This window comes from Maniola jurtina, chromosome 11 (assembly GCF_905333055.1).
Source record: "Maniola jurtina chromosome 11, ilManJurt1.1, whole genome shotgun sequence".
NCBI lineage: Eukaryota > Metazoa > Arthropoda > Insecta > Lepidoptera > Nymphalidae > Maniola > Maniola jurtina.
In genome coordinates this window covers 2933485-2947542 of record NC_060039.1, presented here as the reverse complement: position 1 = coordinate 2947542, position 14058 = coordinate 2933485, and the positions used below count along the sequence as shown (strand labels likewise).

The 14058-nt window shown below is 38.7% G+C and overlaps 1 protein-coding gene across 1 annotated transcript in view; it reads left to right on the top strand.

Annotated features, from left to right (window-relative positions):
• Positions 1–14058, top strand: part of LOC123869709 (CUGBP Elav-like family member 1) — a 474478-nt gene that overhangs the window by 47968 nt on the left and 412452 nt on the right. The window contains exon 3 of the mRNA XM_045912710.1: positions 6586–6652. Within this exon, the coding sequence (XP_045768666.1) occupies positions 6609–6652 (44 nt within the window). The 5' untranslated portion in view covers positions 6586–6608. The remainder of the gene's footprint in view (positions 1–6585; positions 6653–14058) is intronic.

The following is a 14058-nucleotide window of genomic DNA, read 5'->3' as shown; positions in this document are numbered from 1 at the left end:
CTTTTTACTTGAATCCACCATGTCCTTCGGTATGTGTACATTATATAATATTACTTTGAGGTATAGATATTTTAACAAATTAAAACCCTAGATGTACACTAAATAGACTAATGACAGTTTCTGAAAATAATAAGTAAAGATGTGATGAGTGCTTTATATGTCTACAAACCTCAAATTCCTCATTGCTGAGAGTCGTGACCCTTTACTATCTTCTATACATATAAAAGACTTGCCCCGACTGACTGACTGATCTGTTAACGCACAGCTACGTTGTTTCACGGTTTATGGAAATTCTCAGTTGTCACTATCAGATGTTAGAGATAACGTAATAACCGGGACCAATGGCTTTAGGTACTCTTAGAGGTACGAATGAATCGAGGCAACGGATCCATCCAGTTATCAACCGGGATCAATGTTGCTTAGCCAACATAATCGTGTGATCACTGCCCCAATTAGGCCACACGTTTCTCTATATCTATTTAGCTCAATGCGATTGATATATTAATGCTCAGAGTCGTTAACGTGCACATTGTGTAGTAGACAAGAGAATATGGATAATATGAAGAGCGATATTTCAGATGACTGTTTATCTTTGGTTTCATATATCAATGTGTCGATCCTTTGTACTTTTAGATATATTAAAGGGATATAAATAAGTGTGTAGCGAGAATCGAAATTATCTGACCCTTAAGACTCCGCCCGCCGAAACGGATTTTTTTTTTTCATTAATCTGAAAAAATATGACAATGCTTCAGTTGATATGTTTAGGTTTGCTAAACGAATTAAATAAAAGTTGGGTTTGGAATTATGAATTGCTCTTGTTACTAATATTATGTTTATCTAGTGGTTGTTACTTTCTTAATATCGTCATCATCATTAACAACCGATACTTACACGTCCACAGTTAAACATAGATATCTCATAGAGACTTCCCCACGCCGAGGTCTTGCAGCACCCTTGTACGGAAACGTTCATAAAACTTCACTAAACTGGAAGACGTACCGCGACCACATGAATTGGTGCCGCGGCGTTGTGAACTTCGAACCCACATCCTAAGCTCTAACTTAAAGATACACAGAACCGGCACAGTTTTACGTAAAACTGTGGTACAGGCCCTAAATCGATGTGTGCAAAAATCTATCCTTAGTAAAATTCCTGACCACATTAAAACAATAGCGAGTACCTACTACAGCGTTCAGTACAGCGTTCATTAATTATTTTACAAGTGTAAATCAAAAATTTATAACACCCCCGAAAAGTGAAGGTTACAGTAACTAGAAAAGAGCTGATAACTTTCAAACGGCTGAACCGATTTCTTGGATTATAGCTAAGAACACTCTCGATCAAGCCACCTTTCAAACAAAAAAAAACTAAATTAAAATCGGTTTATTAGTTTAGGAGCTACGATGCCACAGACAGATACACAGATACACACGTCAAACTTATAACAACCCACTTTTTGGGTCGGGGGTTAAAATTATTTCTGATAAATAAAGCCTACTTAGTATAAAAAGAACAATTACTTTGACGACAGCTGTTGCTGTATAGTGCGCAATCAGGGTGGTGACAGCACAGCCCCCGCGCTAACTCGGTGCGGGATAGCGCGGGTGACGTGCGGGTGTGCGGGATGTTCCATCCGCGTCATACCCCGCTTGCCATCTCGACCTGTCGCATACCTCACAAACTATGGTCAGAGTGAACTAGAGTGAGACAACTCTCAGTTTGACCCTGAATCGACGATAAGTCAAATATTAGGTTATCATGGGTGTCGTAAAATCAAAGAAAAGTAGGTGATTTGGCTACCTAGCGTCAAATGTAGGAACATTTGACGCCTGCCAGTGACGTCGAAATCTTGACGTTTTGTTACAAGTTCCCTAACAGTCGTGGAATGTGCTATGGTGCCCAACGTGTGACCTCAAGTCAGGTGGCGTGCAATAAGTATGTTTCAAACTTAAAAGAGAGATATTATATGTATAATATATTAAAACAGACACACCTAGTAATATTTTTGTATATTAATAACATGTCAAAGAGTTCTTTTATAAAAGACTAGCAGCTCACGTCCCGTAATTATTTCACGTGGTAAATTATTTGACGATTCAAAAGCACTTGTAAAAGTTTATTTGAATAAAAATCTATTCTATTCTATTCGTAAGCCTTTCAAAGCAAGAGTTCGTATTTATCGATGCAGGAAAAAACGCTACTATTTTGATTTGAAAGATGGATATAGGGAAAGATTTTGTTTGCGAATAATCTTTTTCTTCCTAATCTCAAAATCCTTGGATGGAATATTTTTCGTTATTTGTATTAAAAAGACTTTGCTATAAACTTATTATATGTTTGTTTACATCAAATTACGTATCTCTATTTCATTTTGTTTAAATAGTTTGAAAAAGACAGGCAAATAGGTTTAAAAAGTTATTAAGGCAGATTCATCATGATCATCATCGTTGTGTTAACCAATCGCCAGCTCACTACTGAGCACACATCTCCTCAGAATAAAAAGGGCTTATATAGGTCCACCAAACTGTCCTAGTCCAGATTGGCAGACTTCACACACTTTTGAGAACTTAATGGAGAACACTGAGACAGGTTCCCTCACGATGTTGGCGCGGGTCAACATTAAATGAAATAAATTACAATCCTGTCACGTCATGTGGGGAATTTTCAAGCGTGTACAAAAAGTTTTGCTTCGATATTTACACTAAAAGCAAAGTCCAAACCGAGTTTTCCTAAAAGTTCTCGAAAAGGTTTAGGTCACATTTTACGATTATGTTTATTTTTGTCGATTTAACTTTTCCCGTCCCTCGCACGTGCGAAGGTGCTAAGAAAAGGAAAACTGGCTAAACTTTTCAAATTTTCCCCGAAAACTTTGTCCCCTAAAATACCCACTTGTGCTTTCACACGCCTTAAAAATTTATAATGAAATTCGCCTCTTAATAAATTGTACATTGATGGCAAAGTTACGATAACATCTGCACGGTGGGAACGATGGCAACCGAAACAAAATTTTACGTTTTGAATAAATAAAAAAACCAGCCAAGTGCGAATCAGACTCGCGCACCGAGGGTTCCGTACTCGATTTTTTGCACGATAATTCGAAAGCTATTATGCTTCAAAATAATCTGTTTTCATAAAAATCTGTTTTAGAATGTACAAGTAAAGCCCTTTCATATGATACCCCACTTGGTATACCTAGTTAAGTAGTTAGTGGATGCTCAGCGAGCTATGGAGAGGGCTATGTTAGGAGTTTCCCTGAGGGATAAGATCCGAAATGAGGAGATCCGCAGGAGAACCAAGGTCACTGACATAGCCCAAACTATTAGCAAGCTGAAGTGGCAGTGGGCAGGCCATGCCCGTCGTAGAGGCGATGGCCACTGGAGCTGGGAAGTCCTTAAGTAGAGACCATGTATAAAAGCAAGCGTGGGACGCCCTCCATCACGATGGACTGACGATATAAAGCGGCTGGCGGGAAATGGCTGGATGAGGAAGGCTGAGGACCGGTTGTGGCGGCTTTCTTTCTGTGGACTTCCATAGGCTGATGATAATGATGATGATCATGTCATATTTTCTAATAATTTCTAAGAAATTTATCTTCGGTCTGCTTAAGGAGGTGCCGCGTAGCCATCCACTACCATGCTTATCGTACCTACAAACAATTATTGTAACCAAGGCGAATTAAATACTTGATAGCAAAATGTTTTCCCGGGCGGTCTGATATACCCCTTGGCGGTGTTCGGTGCGATTTGCTATTCGAATCACGGCCCCCTTCGGCGGGCAGTGAGCGGCAAATCACGCGCCACTGTACCCGCTCGCTAAATGAATATTGACATCTAACTAGCAGTGAACGGGTTGAATTGGTAATCGCGTGAACTATCATTTGAAAATCGAATCAACTATTACAAAATTGCCGCATTCTCCAGGGATCACCTTTGTAATAAATCTATTTTATTAAAATGAATTATTGGCATGTACTAAATGTCAGTGAATGAGTGTTGAATTTATAATCACGTGAACTGTCATTTAGAAATAGGATCAACTACCTATTACAAAATTGCCAAATTTTCAATGGGCGACCTTAGTTTAAGCTTTTATAGTGATTTTTTCCTATGAAAATAAGTACTGACTAGCAGTGAACGGCTTGATTTGATAATAATCACGTGAACTATTATTTGGAAATCGAATCAATTATTACAAAATCGTCAAATTCTCCAGGGATGACCGTAGTATTTTTTTTATTAAAACTATTTAAGTATATTACTGACATGTACCAACTAACTAGCAGTGAACGGGTTGAATTTATAATAGCGTGATTTGAAGTATTTGAATCTTTTACGTGAAAGTAATTCAATAGATATGACCTTCACCGCTGAGATTTTAAGAAACAGTTTATACGAAAAATTCTTTTGAGTAGCTGTAGTTTTGGGGAAAATCTAGACTCCTTTAAAAAGGGTGAATTTTCCATTTCACCACTCGCCGCCTTTTCAAATTTCAAATCAAAATAATTACAATGACAAGTCTGCGAGTCGGTGATGCGCAACCATTACTCATCGAAATAAATAATCTAGAGCACCCCTTTTTAATTATGCAAAATCTGTCCCATTCATTAACGCCTCCTCACCCCCCCATTTCACCCCCCTTAATATAAATGAAAGAGATAAATACTGTTTACCTGAAAATTATGAAACACCAAAGACAGATGACGCCATCTTTTTCAATTATACTCGAAGCGATTGCCTTCTTTTACATTTTGTTGTAAGAGCCCCTTTACATCAAACTTTTAAACGCGCAGGTAACGTGCTTCATACATAAGGTAAGGTAGGGTAAAGTAAGGTAAGGCTGCAATTTTCACGAATGCTTGACGTCCAGTCCATAAGCTCAGCTGTAATTTTATTATTCGTCAAAGTGTACAATAAATAATAAACGGCCGTCACTATATTGCATTCGATGCAAATCATTAATTTAGTTGGATCTTACATCTTGCATCTTAACGTCACATCGTGTGCAAAGGTTCTAAGGGTCCCTACATACTCGTACGTTCAAGAGTATCATCCGATTTGCACGATTTTTGAGGTTGGATAAAACTAGATAGTAAATTTATGTTAGTGTGTAGGGTTCTTCAGAAAATGGACAAGGTTTTCATGACGTAACTTTTTATAGTCGCAATATTTTCGGTTATGAAAAAAAAGATGGCAGACTTTTTACCGTTTTCGAATTTGGTATTTAGAATTTTTATTGGAGCCAGCGAGCCTATATAACCTGATGAAATTTATCAAAGCTCTCATCAGATTATTTCTGTGACATTTTATCAGCTAATTTTGAGCTTCCGAATTATTCAAAACCATTACGTGAGAAAATATTATTTTCACAATTCAACGTTGATTGACTGAAACATAAGAAGAATATTTTTCGTATGTCTTGGTAACATTATTTTTTCTTAGGTACAAGACACCTGAGATAATTATTTTTATAAAAATTACTAGAGTTATTATGAGTGTTTCGAGAGTTTTTATGAGAACACTTTGAAATAAAAAAGCTTTGGAAGTCTACTCAGTGTCGCTTTATCCGAAATACTAGCTTTTTTCTCTCGGCTTTGTCCGCGTGATATAATTTATAGCACTTAGAGATAATGTAGCTATCTATCAGTAAAATAATTTTCATAATCTGACCATTAGTTCCGAGGATTTCCGCCTATATCCAAACTCACAAACTTTACCAATTTACATAGGTAAATAAATTAAAATTAAAAAATTGCAAAATGGTAACTGTAAATTAGGTAGGTTCTGTACAATTTAGGCAATAATTCAAATAATTATTTGAAAAAAGTCCCCTTTGTAATCGGGTAAGAATCTACATATCAATCAACGGCAGACCAAAAAACAATCTACGCAAAATGAACATCACGGCCCGCACTCGTAAACCTAAAGCGAGAATTCCCTTGCAAAGAGCGTACCCACAAAATAAAAACGGAATCACCCCTGGAACCCTAAAATCTTTCGCAGTCCTCCCGAGATCTGTCATTTGAAGTCGACGTGACAGGGGAAATAGAAAGGAAGCGTAAATCATTGCACACGAATACCTACTTTGCCTTTTGAAATGTTAAAAGATGAGCGAGGAGCTTTAAAATATATAGACACTACTTATATAATAAATGCGAAAGTGTGTCTGTCTATCCATCTGTCTGCTCATCTTTTGAAGGTCCATCTGTTTAACCGATTCGCATCTCAGGAATGAACCTAGACTACTTTTTGTCCCGGAAAATCAAAGAGTTTCCACGGGATTTGTAAAAACCTACCCGCGGACGAAATTTTGGGTAGTAGCTAGTAGAAAGTAAATAAATCAATTGAGTATCATCATCATCATCATTGTCAACCGATGAGGTTCGCTGCTGAACATAGGTCTCTCTCTTGTAGGGAGTTCCACTCGCCGCTTTATTTTTTTCTCTATATAAATGTCTTGAATCGGAAACTTGCCACGTTAAAACAATTTTTTTTAAATTTATAGACTAGCGCTTGGCTGCAATCAGATCTGCTAGCAAGCGCTTAAAAGTAAAAAAAGTTATTCAGTAATATCTTTATTTTTCAGACTTTACGCAGTATTTGGGAGACATGGAGATGCAGGAGTACAAGATTTTAACAGGTGGAACTGACAGGTGAATAAAAACTTAAATATTTTCAAAGTCAATCCATTTGTATATTCTTTTATTTACCCCCGACCCAAAAAGATAGGTGTTATAAGTTTGACGTGTGTATCTGCCTGTGGCATCGTAGCTCCTAAACTAATGAACCGATTGTAATTTAGTTTTTTTTTTTGTTTGAAAGGTTGCTTGATTGAGAGTGTTCTTAGTTATAATCCAAGAAAATCAGTTCAGCCGTTTGAAAGTTATCAGCTCTTTTCTAGTTACTGTAACCTTCACTTGTCGGGGGTGTTATAAAGTTTTAATTTACACTTGTTAATATTTGCAATTGTATAAAGTTAAAACAATCATAATAAGTCAGACTACCTACAATAATCCTTTACGATATTATGTATAATACCTTCTTTAATCAGCTTGAAAGCATCTTCGTGATATAAAGTGATTCATGTTGCGAGTTTGACGTACATACATTAAGTTCTTAGGTATACCCCATTTCACTCAGAAAGATTACACACATGATAGTCGAGTAAAGACAGGTATTAAAGCTTTGGAAGTAATTTGATGAAAAGCGTCAGTCTAAATATCTAAAGATGAGTTTTCGAAACGTTCCCTTCATTTCTGTTTCATTTTCGAGATACTTTCACTCTCTTTTCTCTCTTATATTAAGTGCTTTTATAAAAGAGAGAAAGAAATAGACTAAAGTTAATGATTCTTTTTCTCTTATATTAAGTAAGTACATATATAAAAGAGAGAAAGAAATATACTAAAGTTAATTATGCCTGCGAATTCGTATGCGTGGACAAAGATTTTTTAAAAATCCTGTTGTACCTAACTCTTTGATTATCCGGGAGATAAAAAGTAGCCTATGTCCATATTATGTAGGATGATATAAGCTATCTTTTTACAATATTTCCTCAAAATCGATTAAATGAGTGGCCCCTGAGTACAACTGATACATTTTTACATTTAAAATATTGGAAATTAGGTTATTTTAATTTCTCGGTTATCACACTATCACACTAATATTATAAAGGCGAAAGTTTGTATGTGTGTGTGTGGTGTGTGTGTGGGGGGGTGTGTGTGTGTGGGGGGGGGGGGGGGGGGGGGGGTGTGTGTGTGTGTGTGTGTGTGTGTGTGTGTGTGTGTGTGTGTGTGTATGTTTGTTACTCCTTCACGCAAAAACTACTGGACGGATTTGGCTGAAATTTGAAATGGAGATAGATAATATCCTGGATTAGCACATAGGCTACTTTTTACCCCGGAAAATCAAAGAGTTCCCACGGGATTTCGAAAGACCTAAATCCACGCGGGCGAAGTCGCGGGCATCGGCTAGTCCTTTATATTCCTTGGATAAAATCACATAGATCCATCTCTAGATAATGTTTAAGCTCTAACGCGGCCAAGCGCTGAAATTGGTTGAATAAATTATTGAGATGTAAAGAAACAAACAAACAGAGATACACTTTGAGTTTTATAAATAAAAGTATTTATGTTGTACAAAATAATATTTCAACAGCATCTGTATCCTACTAATAGATCGATAACAAGTGTAAATTAAAAATTTATAACACCCCCGACAAGTGAAGGTTACAGTAATAACTAGAAAAGAGCTGATAACTTTCAAACGGCGGAACCGATTTTCTTGGATTATAGCTAAGAACACTCTCGATCAAGCTACCTTTCAAACAAAAAAAACTAAATTAAAATCGGTTCATTAGTTTAGGCGCTACGATGCCACAGACAGATACACAGATACACACGTCAAACTTATAACACCCCTCTTTTTGGGTCGGGGGTTAAAAATAGAACATTGTTTATATATATGTATTTTTATTTTAATATCTCAACCCGTATTTATATACGTAAGTAAACGTAATCTGTTTTTTCTGAACGTTTTTCTTGTAATACCGCTGAATTAGATGAAAATAGATATTCAATTTATTAGGAACTTATAGCGAAATCTCTAATCCTATTACTTCGAAGAGTAGAGGGCATAGATATTTCTAAGTGTGCAATTTCTTTCACAAAAGGAGGTCTAAGGAGGTCTTATTCGGGCACGCCGGTCGCTGAGAGGACGCCATCCATCTTGTTTTTATTTTCCCCCTTCATCCAAATCCTGTATTCGTCAAAGTGCAATATCATCAAATCACTGTAAAAGAAGTCCCGTGATTTAGATGGGGTGGGGATAAAATATTACAACGGGAAAGTTTAGCTCGTACGGGGACGAGTTGGCTTAGGGCGGTGGAGTAACGCGAGCGATTTACCTGTGAGTGTGTCATAGTTCACTACAGTTAGAAAACTTGTAACGAAACTTCTAGGCTTGGGCTATACGAGCAGGCGTCAAACGTCACGACGTCGTACGTCAGGCGTCAAACGGCTAGGTGGGCTATGAAACCTATGGACCAACCTGAAAATTTCCTCACTCTAGTTTATTCTGCCTGTGTTACTCTAATCACTACCCATACCCATATTATTATAAATGTAAAAGTGTGTGTTTGTTGTCTTGTTGGTTTGTCCTTCACAACGGAGCAACGGATCGACGTGATTTTTGACGTGCATGGGTATGGTTAAAGACCTCGAGAGTAACATAAGTTTTTTTTTCCGCAAAATTGAAGAGTTCTTACGGAGTTTTTCACGGTGTTACGCTCAATAATGGCTATATTAACGATAATATTATCGCTTTCGGTGTTACACGGACCTCATACCCTTAGTGGCGGCATCTTGTGCAGAGTCACTCAAGACGTATTTCATGGTACGTCGACTCACGAAATGATATTGTCGGGGATATGATTTGAGAGAGTAACAAATGTATTATGTGCTGCAGTGTACGGGGCACGTGTTCGATACCAAGGATATCGCGACGGATTTACTGTAATAGAATTGTCACGTGAACGAGGCTCTATCGGTTTTCTGTACTTTCATGATACAGTGTTTTTTAAATTTTCCCGAATACAATCTGTCGTTACTTATTTACGCTTTGCGTTCAATTGTGGCTTATTCGTAGGTAGTTTTTTACCTCTGTGTCGGGCCATTTTTTTTTATTTTGATACAAATTAGCACTTGATTATTGTCTCACACATAATGTAATTGGTGATGCAATCTAAGATGGAAGTGGGCAAGCTTGAAACGGGTAGTTTCAGTGTTTAAACTGCCGTGAGAGATTTCCGTTATAAATAATTATAACTAAAGGATGCCCGCTACTTCGTCCGCGTGGATTTTGGTTATTAAAGATCCCGTAAGAAGGAAAATGCCTATGTCAATTACAGGGACGCAAGCTACCTCGGTACCAAATTTCATACAAATCCGTTAAGCGGATGGGTTTTTAGGAATCCCGTGGGAACTGTTTGATTTTTCGGGATTAAAAGTAGCCTATGTCTATGTATGTTATTATTATTATTATTATTATTATAAGCTAACGTGTACCAAATTTTGTCAGAATCGGTTAAACTGCTGGGCCGTGAAAAGGTAGCAAACAGACAGACATACACACTTTCGCATTTATAATATTGGTATGGATGGACAGTATTTTATTGCTGAACTTGAAAATTGAGCTCAGCATGCGTTCGTCTACAAGTATTGGCTATCAGAAATACAAAGAGGTTATTAGCAAATGACTCGTTAAGCGTATCCACATAGTACAATAGCTTGATGCGTTAACGCATGCGCGAGCGTCTTTAGGCTAATCAGCCGTGAGGGCTGCACACTGCTTCACGCATGGCCACTTCGTCGTTCACGCGAAACTAGGAGGCTGGTGCTATTCTTGTAATGAAGGGAGAGACTGAAATAGCAAAGCATCTACTATAACCATTGTCATAGACAGAGCTAATTACTGATATTGACTACGCATTCAATTATAGGAACATACATGTATTGTTTTCAATACTTATTAACGTCTGAAATTAATAATCGTGAGTCTTTACCTAATCTGTCGATAAGATACTTAGCAAAGTTATTAATTGTTAATAGAATACCATATTTTTTTTGATAAATAACAACGTTGCTAAATAACTCATCGACACATTTGTAACGTAGCGGGCTAGCTCAGGTGAGTCCTGCCTTGCCTCGCTACGTACATGGAGGAGCAGGGGTCGAACCTACCTCCCGTCAGTTGTCCCTAGCCGGGTTGAGGGAAGGTAAATTAAACACGGATGGTATACACTAACGTCCTTCGGCGTTTATTGGATTCTTACAGTCTTAAATCTTAAACCTAGGTACCTATCCTACACGGGTTCTAATTATCCTAACGACACTCGGCCGCCGGCGGCCGGCAGACTACGCACTACGGAGGGAAACGCGAGGGGGGAGCGGGGATATCGGCGGAGCTGACGAGACGGCTCGTCAACACCTCCTGTCTCGTTCGCTGGTATCACCACCCGCCAGTCGTAAGCGTCTAACCACGTTCCGACTTTAGCGGCGAGCGGCGCTCCCAGTCGAACTGCCGGCTCGGTGGCCGGCGCGGCGTATTTATTAGCGAACGGCAGGAGGCGGTCGGAGTGGGGCGAAGCGTCGCAGGCCGCGTCGATTGACCGTCCTCGTAGAATGTTCGCGAAGTTTCGCTGATGCCTACGAGCGGCCGGTCACGTAGGCCACGGTGACTCATCCAAGATGCGCTGGCGACTGCCTCGTTATATCCCCCTCCCCCGTCGGAGGATTTTTACCTGTAAAAATCACAGAGTTAGGTATCTTGTTACTTTCAGTGGCTGTACGGCCGGTTCGGTACTTAGGTATGATCTCATTATACCATACGATACGATTACGATATTCATTATACCTTACGATACGATTCTGATACGACTTTGGTCCATTTTAGGAATGGAATTTTTTCATATCTTTTACGTGTGCCGTACATATTTTCCCGCCTTCGAGGCATTTTAGTAAAAATATTACGGGTGACTTTTGTTCTATGACCTTATATGGTCCTGAGAACTTCGGTGCTAATTTGGCGCAAAACTGTTTGCTAGCGTTTGATAACGGGTAGTCTCTTTTCAAAACTAGTTCGTTTATACTCGGTTTCCATTCGCGTCGATACTTGTCGTAATGGTTTTTTTGTTGACTTGATGCGGTGTCTTGGTTATTTCTGACTATTTGATAGATTTCTTCTAGTTTTTGTTTTTCTTTTAACGCGGGAGTTGGGAATTGATTTTCGTCGTGTATGTTTCTTAATTCCCTGCCGAATAACAAGAATGCTGGGGTGTATTTTGTCGATTCTTGGATCGATGTATTTAGTGCGAAATTGAATTCGGTTAAATATTCATCCCATTTCTTGTGGTTTTTTTCTATAAACGCTGCTATCATGGTTTCGAGTGTTCTATTCACTCTCTCGGTCGGGTTACACTGTGGTGTGTACGGAGCTGTCAGTTTTTGTTCTATTCCATATTTTCGTAGTGTATCTTTAAACTGCTTGCTTATAAATATTTTTGCGTTATCACTTAGTAGTGTTTTTATTCCCCCATATCTCATCAAGATGCACTCCTTAAGAGCATTTACTACTGTGTTCGCGGTTGCGGTTCTTAAGGGTTTTATTTCTGACCATTTGGTGAACTTGTCGTGAAAAACGATGATCCACTGGTACCCTTTCGAGGATCGTGGGAGCGGTCCGATCAAGTCGGTTGTGACCACTTGCCACGGTTCTTCCGCATTTTTAATGTGCATTAGGCCAGGTTTTTTTTCTTGTGAACTTTTGTGTTTTTGACACGTTTCACACCGGTTTACGTATTTTGCCACATCTCTGAAGATACCTGGCCAATAATAACGCGAAGCAATTTTATTGAATGTTTTTGATGTACCTAAATGGCCCGCGTTCGGTTCGTCGTGGTTTTGACGTAATATTTTTTCCTTATCTGCGTTAGTTACGCATAATTTCCATTCGGTTGCCGGGTCTAATTTTCCTCCGTAACGTGGGTTAATTATCCTTCTGTACAATTTTCCTTCGCGTATGCAGTAGTCGGTTTCTGATTCCGGTTTCTTAGTTACGCTATCGTATTTTTTTGTGTACCAGTCTTTTTTCTCCACTGTTGTGGTGTATACCGGGTTTCTTGATAGTTCGTCCGCTATCACATTTTGTTTTCCTGGTCTGTATACTATATCGAAACTGTATTGTTGTAGTTCTAATGCCCATCTCGCTAGCCTACCAGATGGGTTTTTTAAGGTGTTTAACCATTTGAGAGCTTGATGGTCGGTTATTATGGTAAAGTGGTATCCTTCTAAGAACGGTCTCATCTTTCTTATTCCCCATACTACCGCAAGGCATTCCTTCTCCGTGGTTGAGTATCTTGTTTCTGGAGGTTGTAGTGCTCGACTTGCGTACATTACTACCTTTTGCTGTCCGTCCTCCTCCTGCATTAAGACGGCTCCGAGGCCTGTGTCGCTTGCATCTGTTTGGAGTACGAATGGTTTCGAGAAGTCGGCTCTGGTTAAGATCGGGTCTTCTATGAGTAATTTTTTTATTTTTTCGAAGCATTCTTGTTGTTCTTTTCCCCAGTTGAATTTTTCGTCTTTCCTTAGAAGTTTTACCAATGGTGACGTAAGTTCTGCGTAGTTGGGAATGAATTTTCTATACCACGATGTCATTCCTATAAACCGCCTTATGTCCTTTATGCTCTCCGGTGCCCTGAGTTGCTTTATCGCCTGTATTTTCCCTTCATCCATCTTCAGACCTTCCTTTGTTATCACGTGACCTAGGTATTCTACTTGGTGTTGGCAAAACTCACATTTTTCTTTGTTTATTCTGAGACCTGCGTCGGTGATTCGTTTAAATATTTCTTTTAAGTGCTTTATGTGTTCGTCAAATGTTTTGCTGCAGACTATTATGTCGTCTAGATATACGTAAGCGTTTGGTTCTAATTCTGGGCCTATCACTCTATCTAATAATCTCTGAAATGTTGCACCACTTGAATGTAGTCCGAATGGCATAACTCTGAACTGGAATAGTCCTCTTCCTGGTACCGTGAACGCCGTTATTGGTTTGCTTGTCTCGTCTAGTGGGACGTTCCAGTAGCCATTCTTTAGGTCGAATTTTGAAAAATATTTTCCTTTACTTAGCTTTTCTAGTGTGTCGTCTATTTGGGGTATCGGGTAGGCGTCTTTTTCGGTAATTTCGTTTATTCTTCTGAAGTCTATGCAAAATCGGTATTGGCCATTATCCTTTTTGGCCATCACTATTGGTGAGCTATACGGGCTGCTTGATCTCTCGATGATTCCATCTGCCAACATTTGATTTACGTGTTCGTTAATTTTTTCTTGCATTTTCGGGTTTCTCGGGTAGTATTTTTGCTTTACTGGTTCTTTATGCTTTAGCTTTATTACGTGTTTTACCCAGGTATTTCCTTTTGGACTTCTTTCAGCTTTTTCGAACTCTTCTTTCAGAACGGTCTGTAGTATGGTTTTTTGTTCGGTGGTAAGGGTGTTTGTCTTGTTCCCTT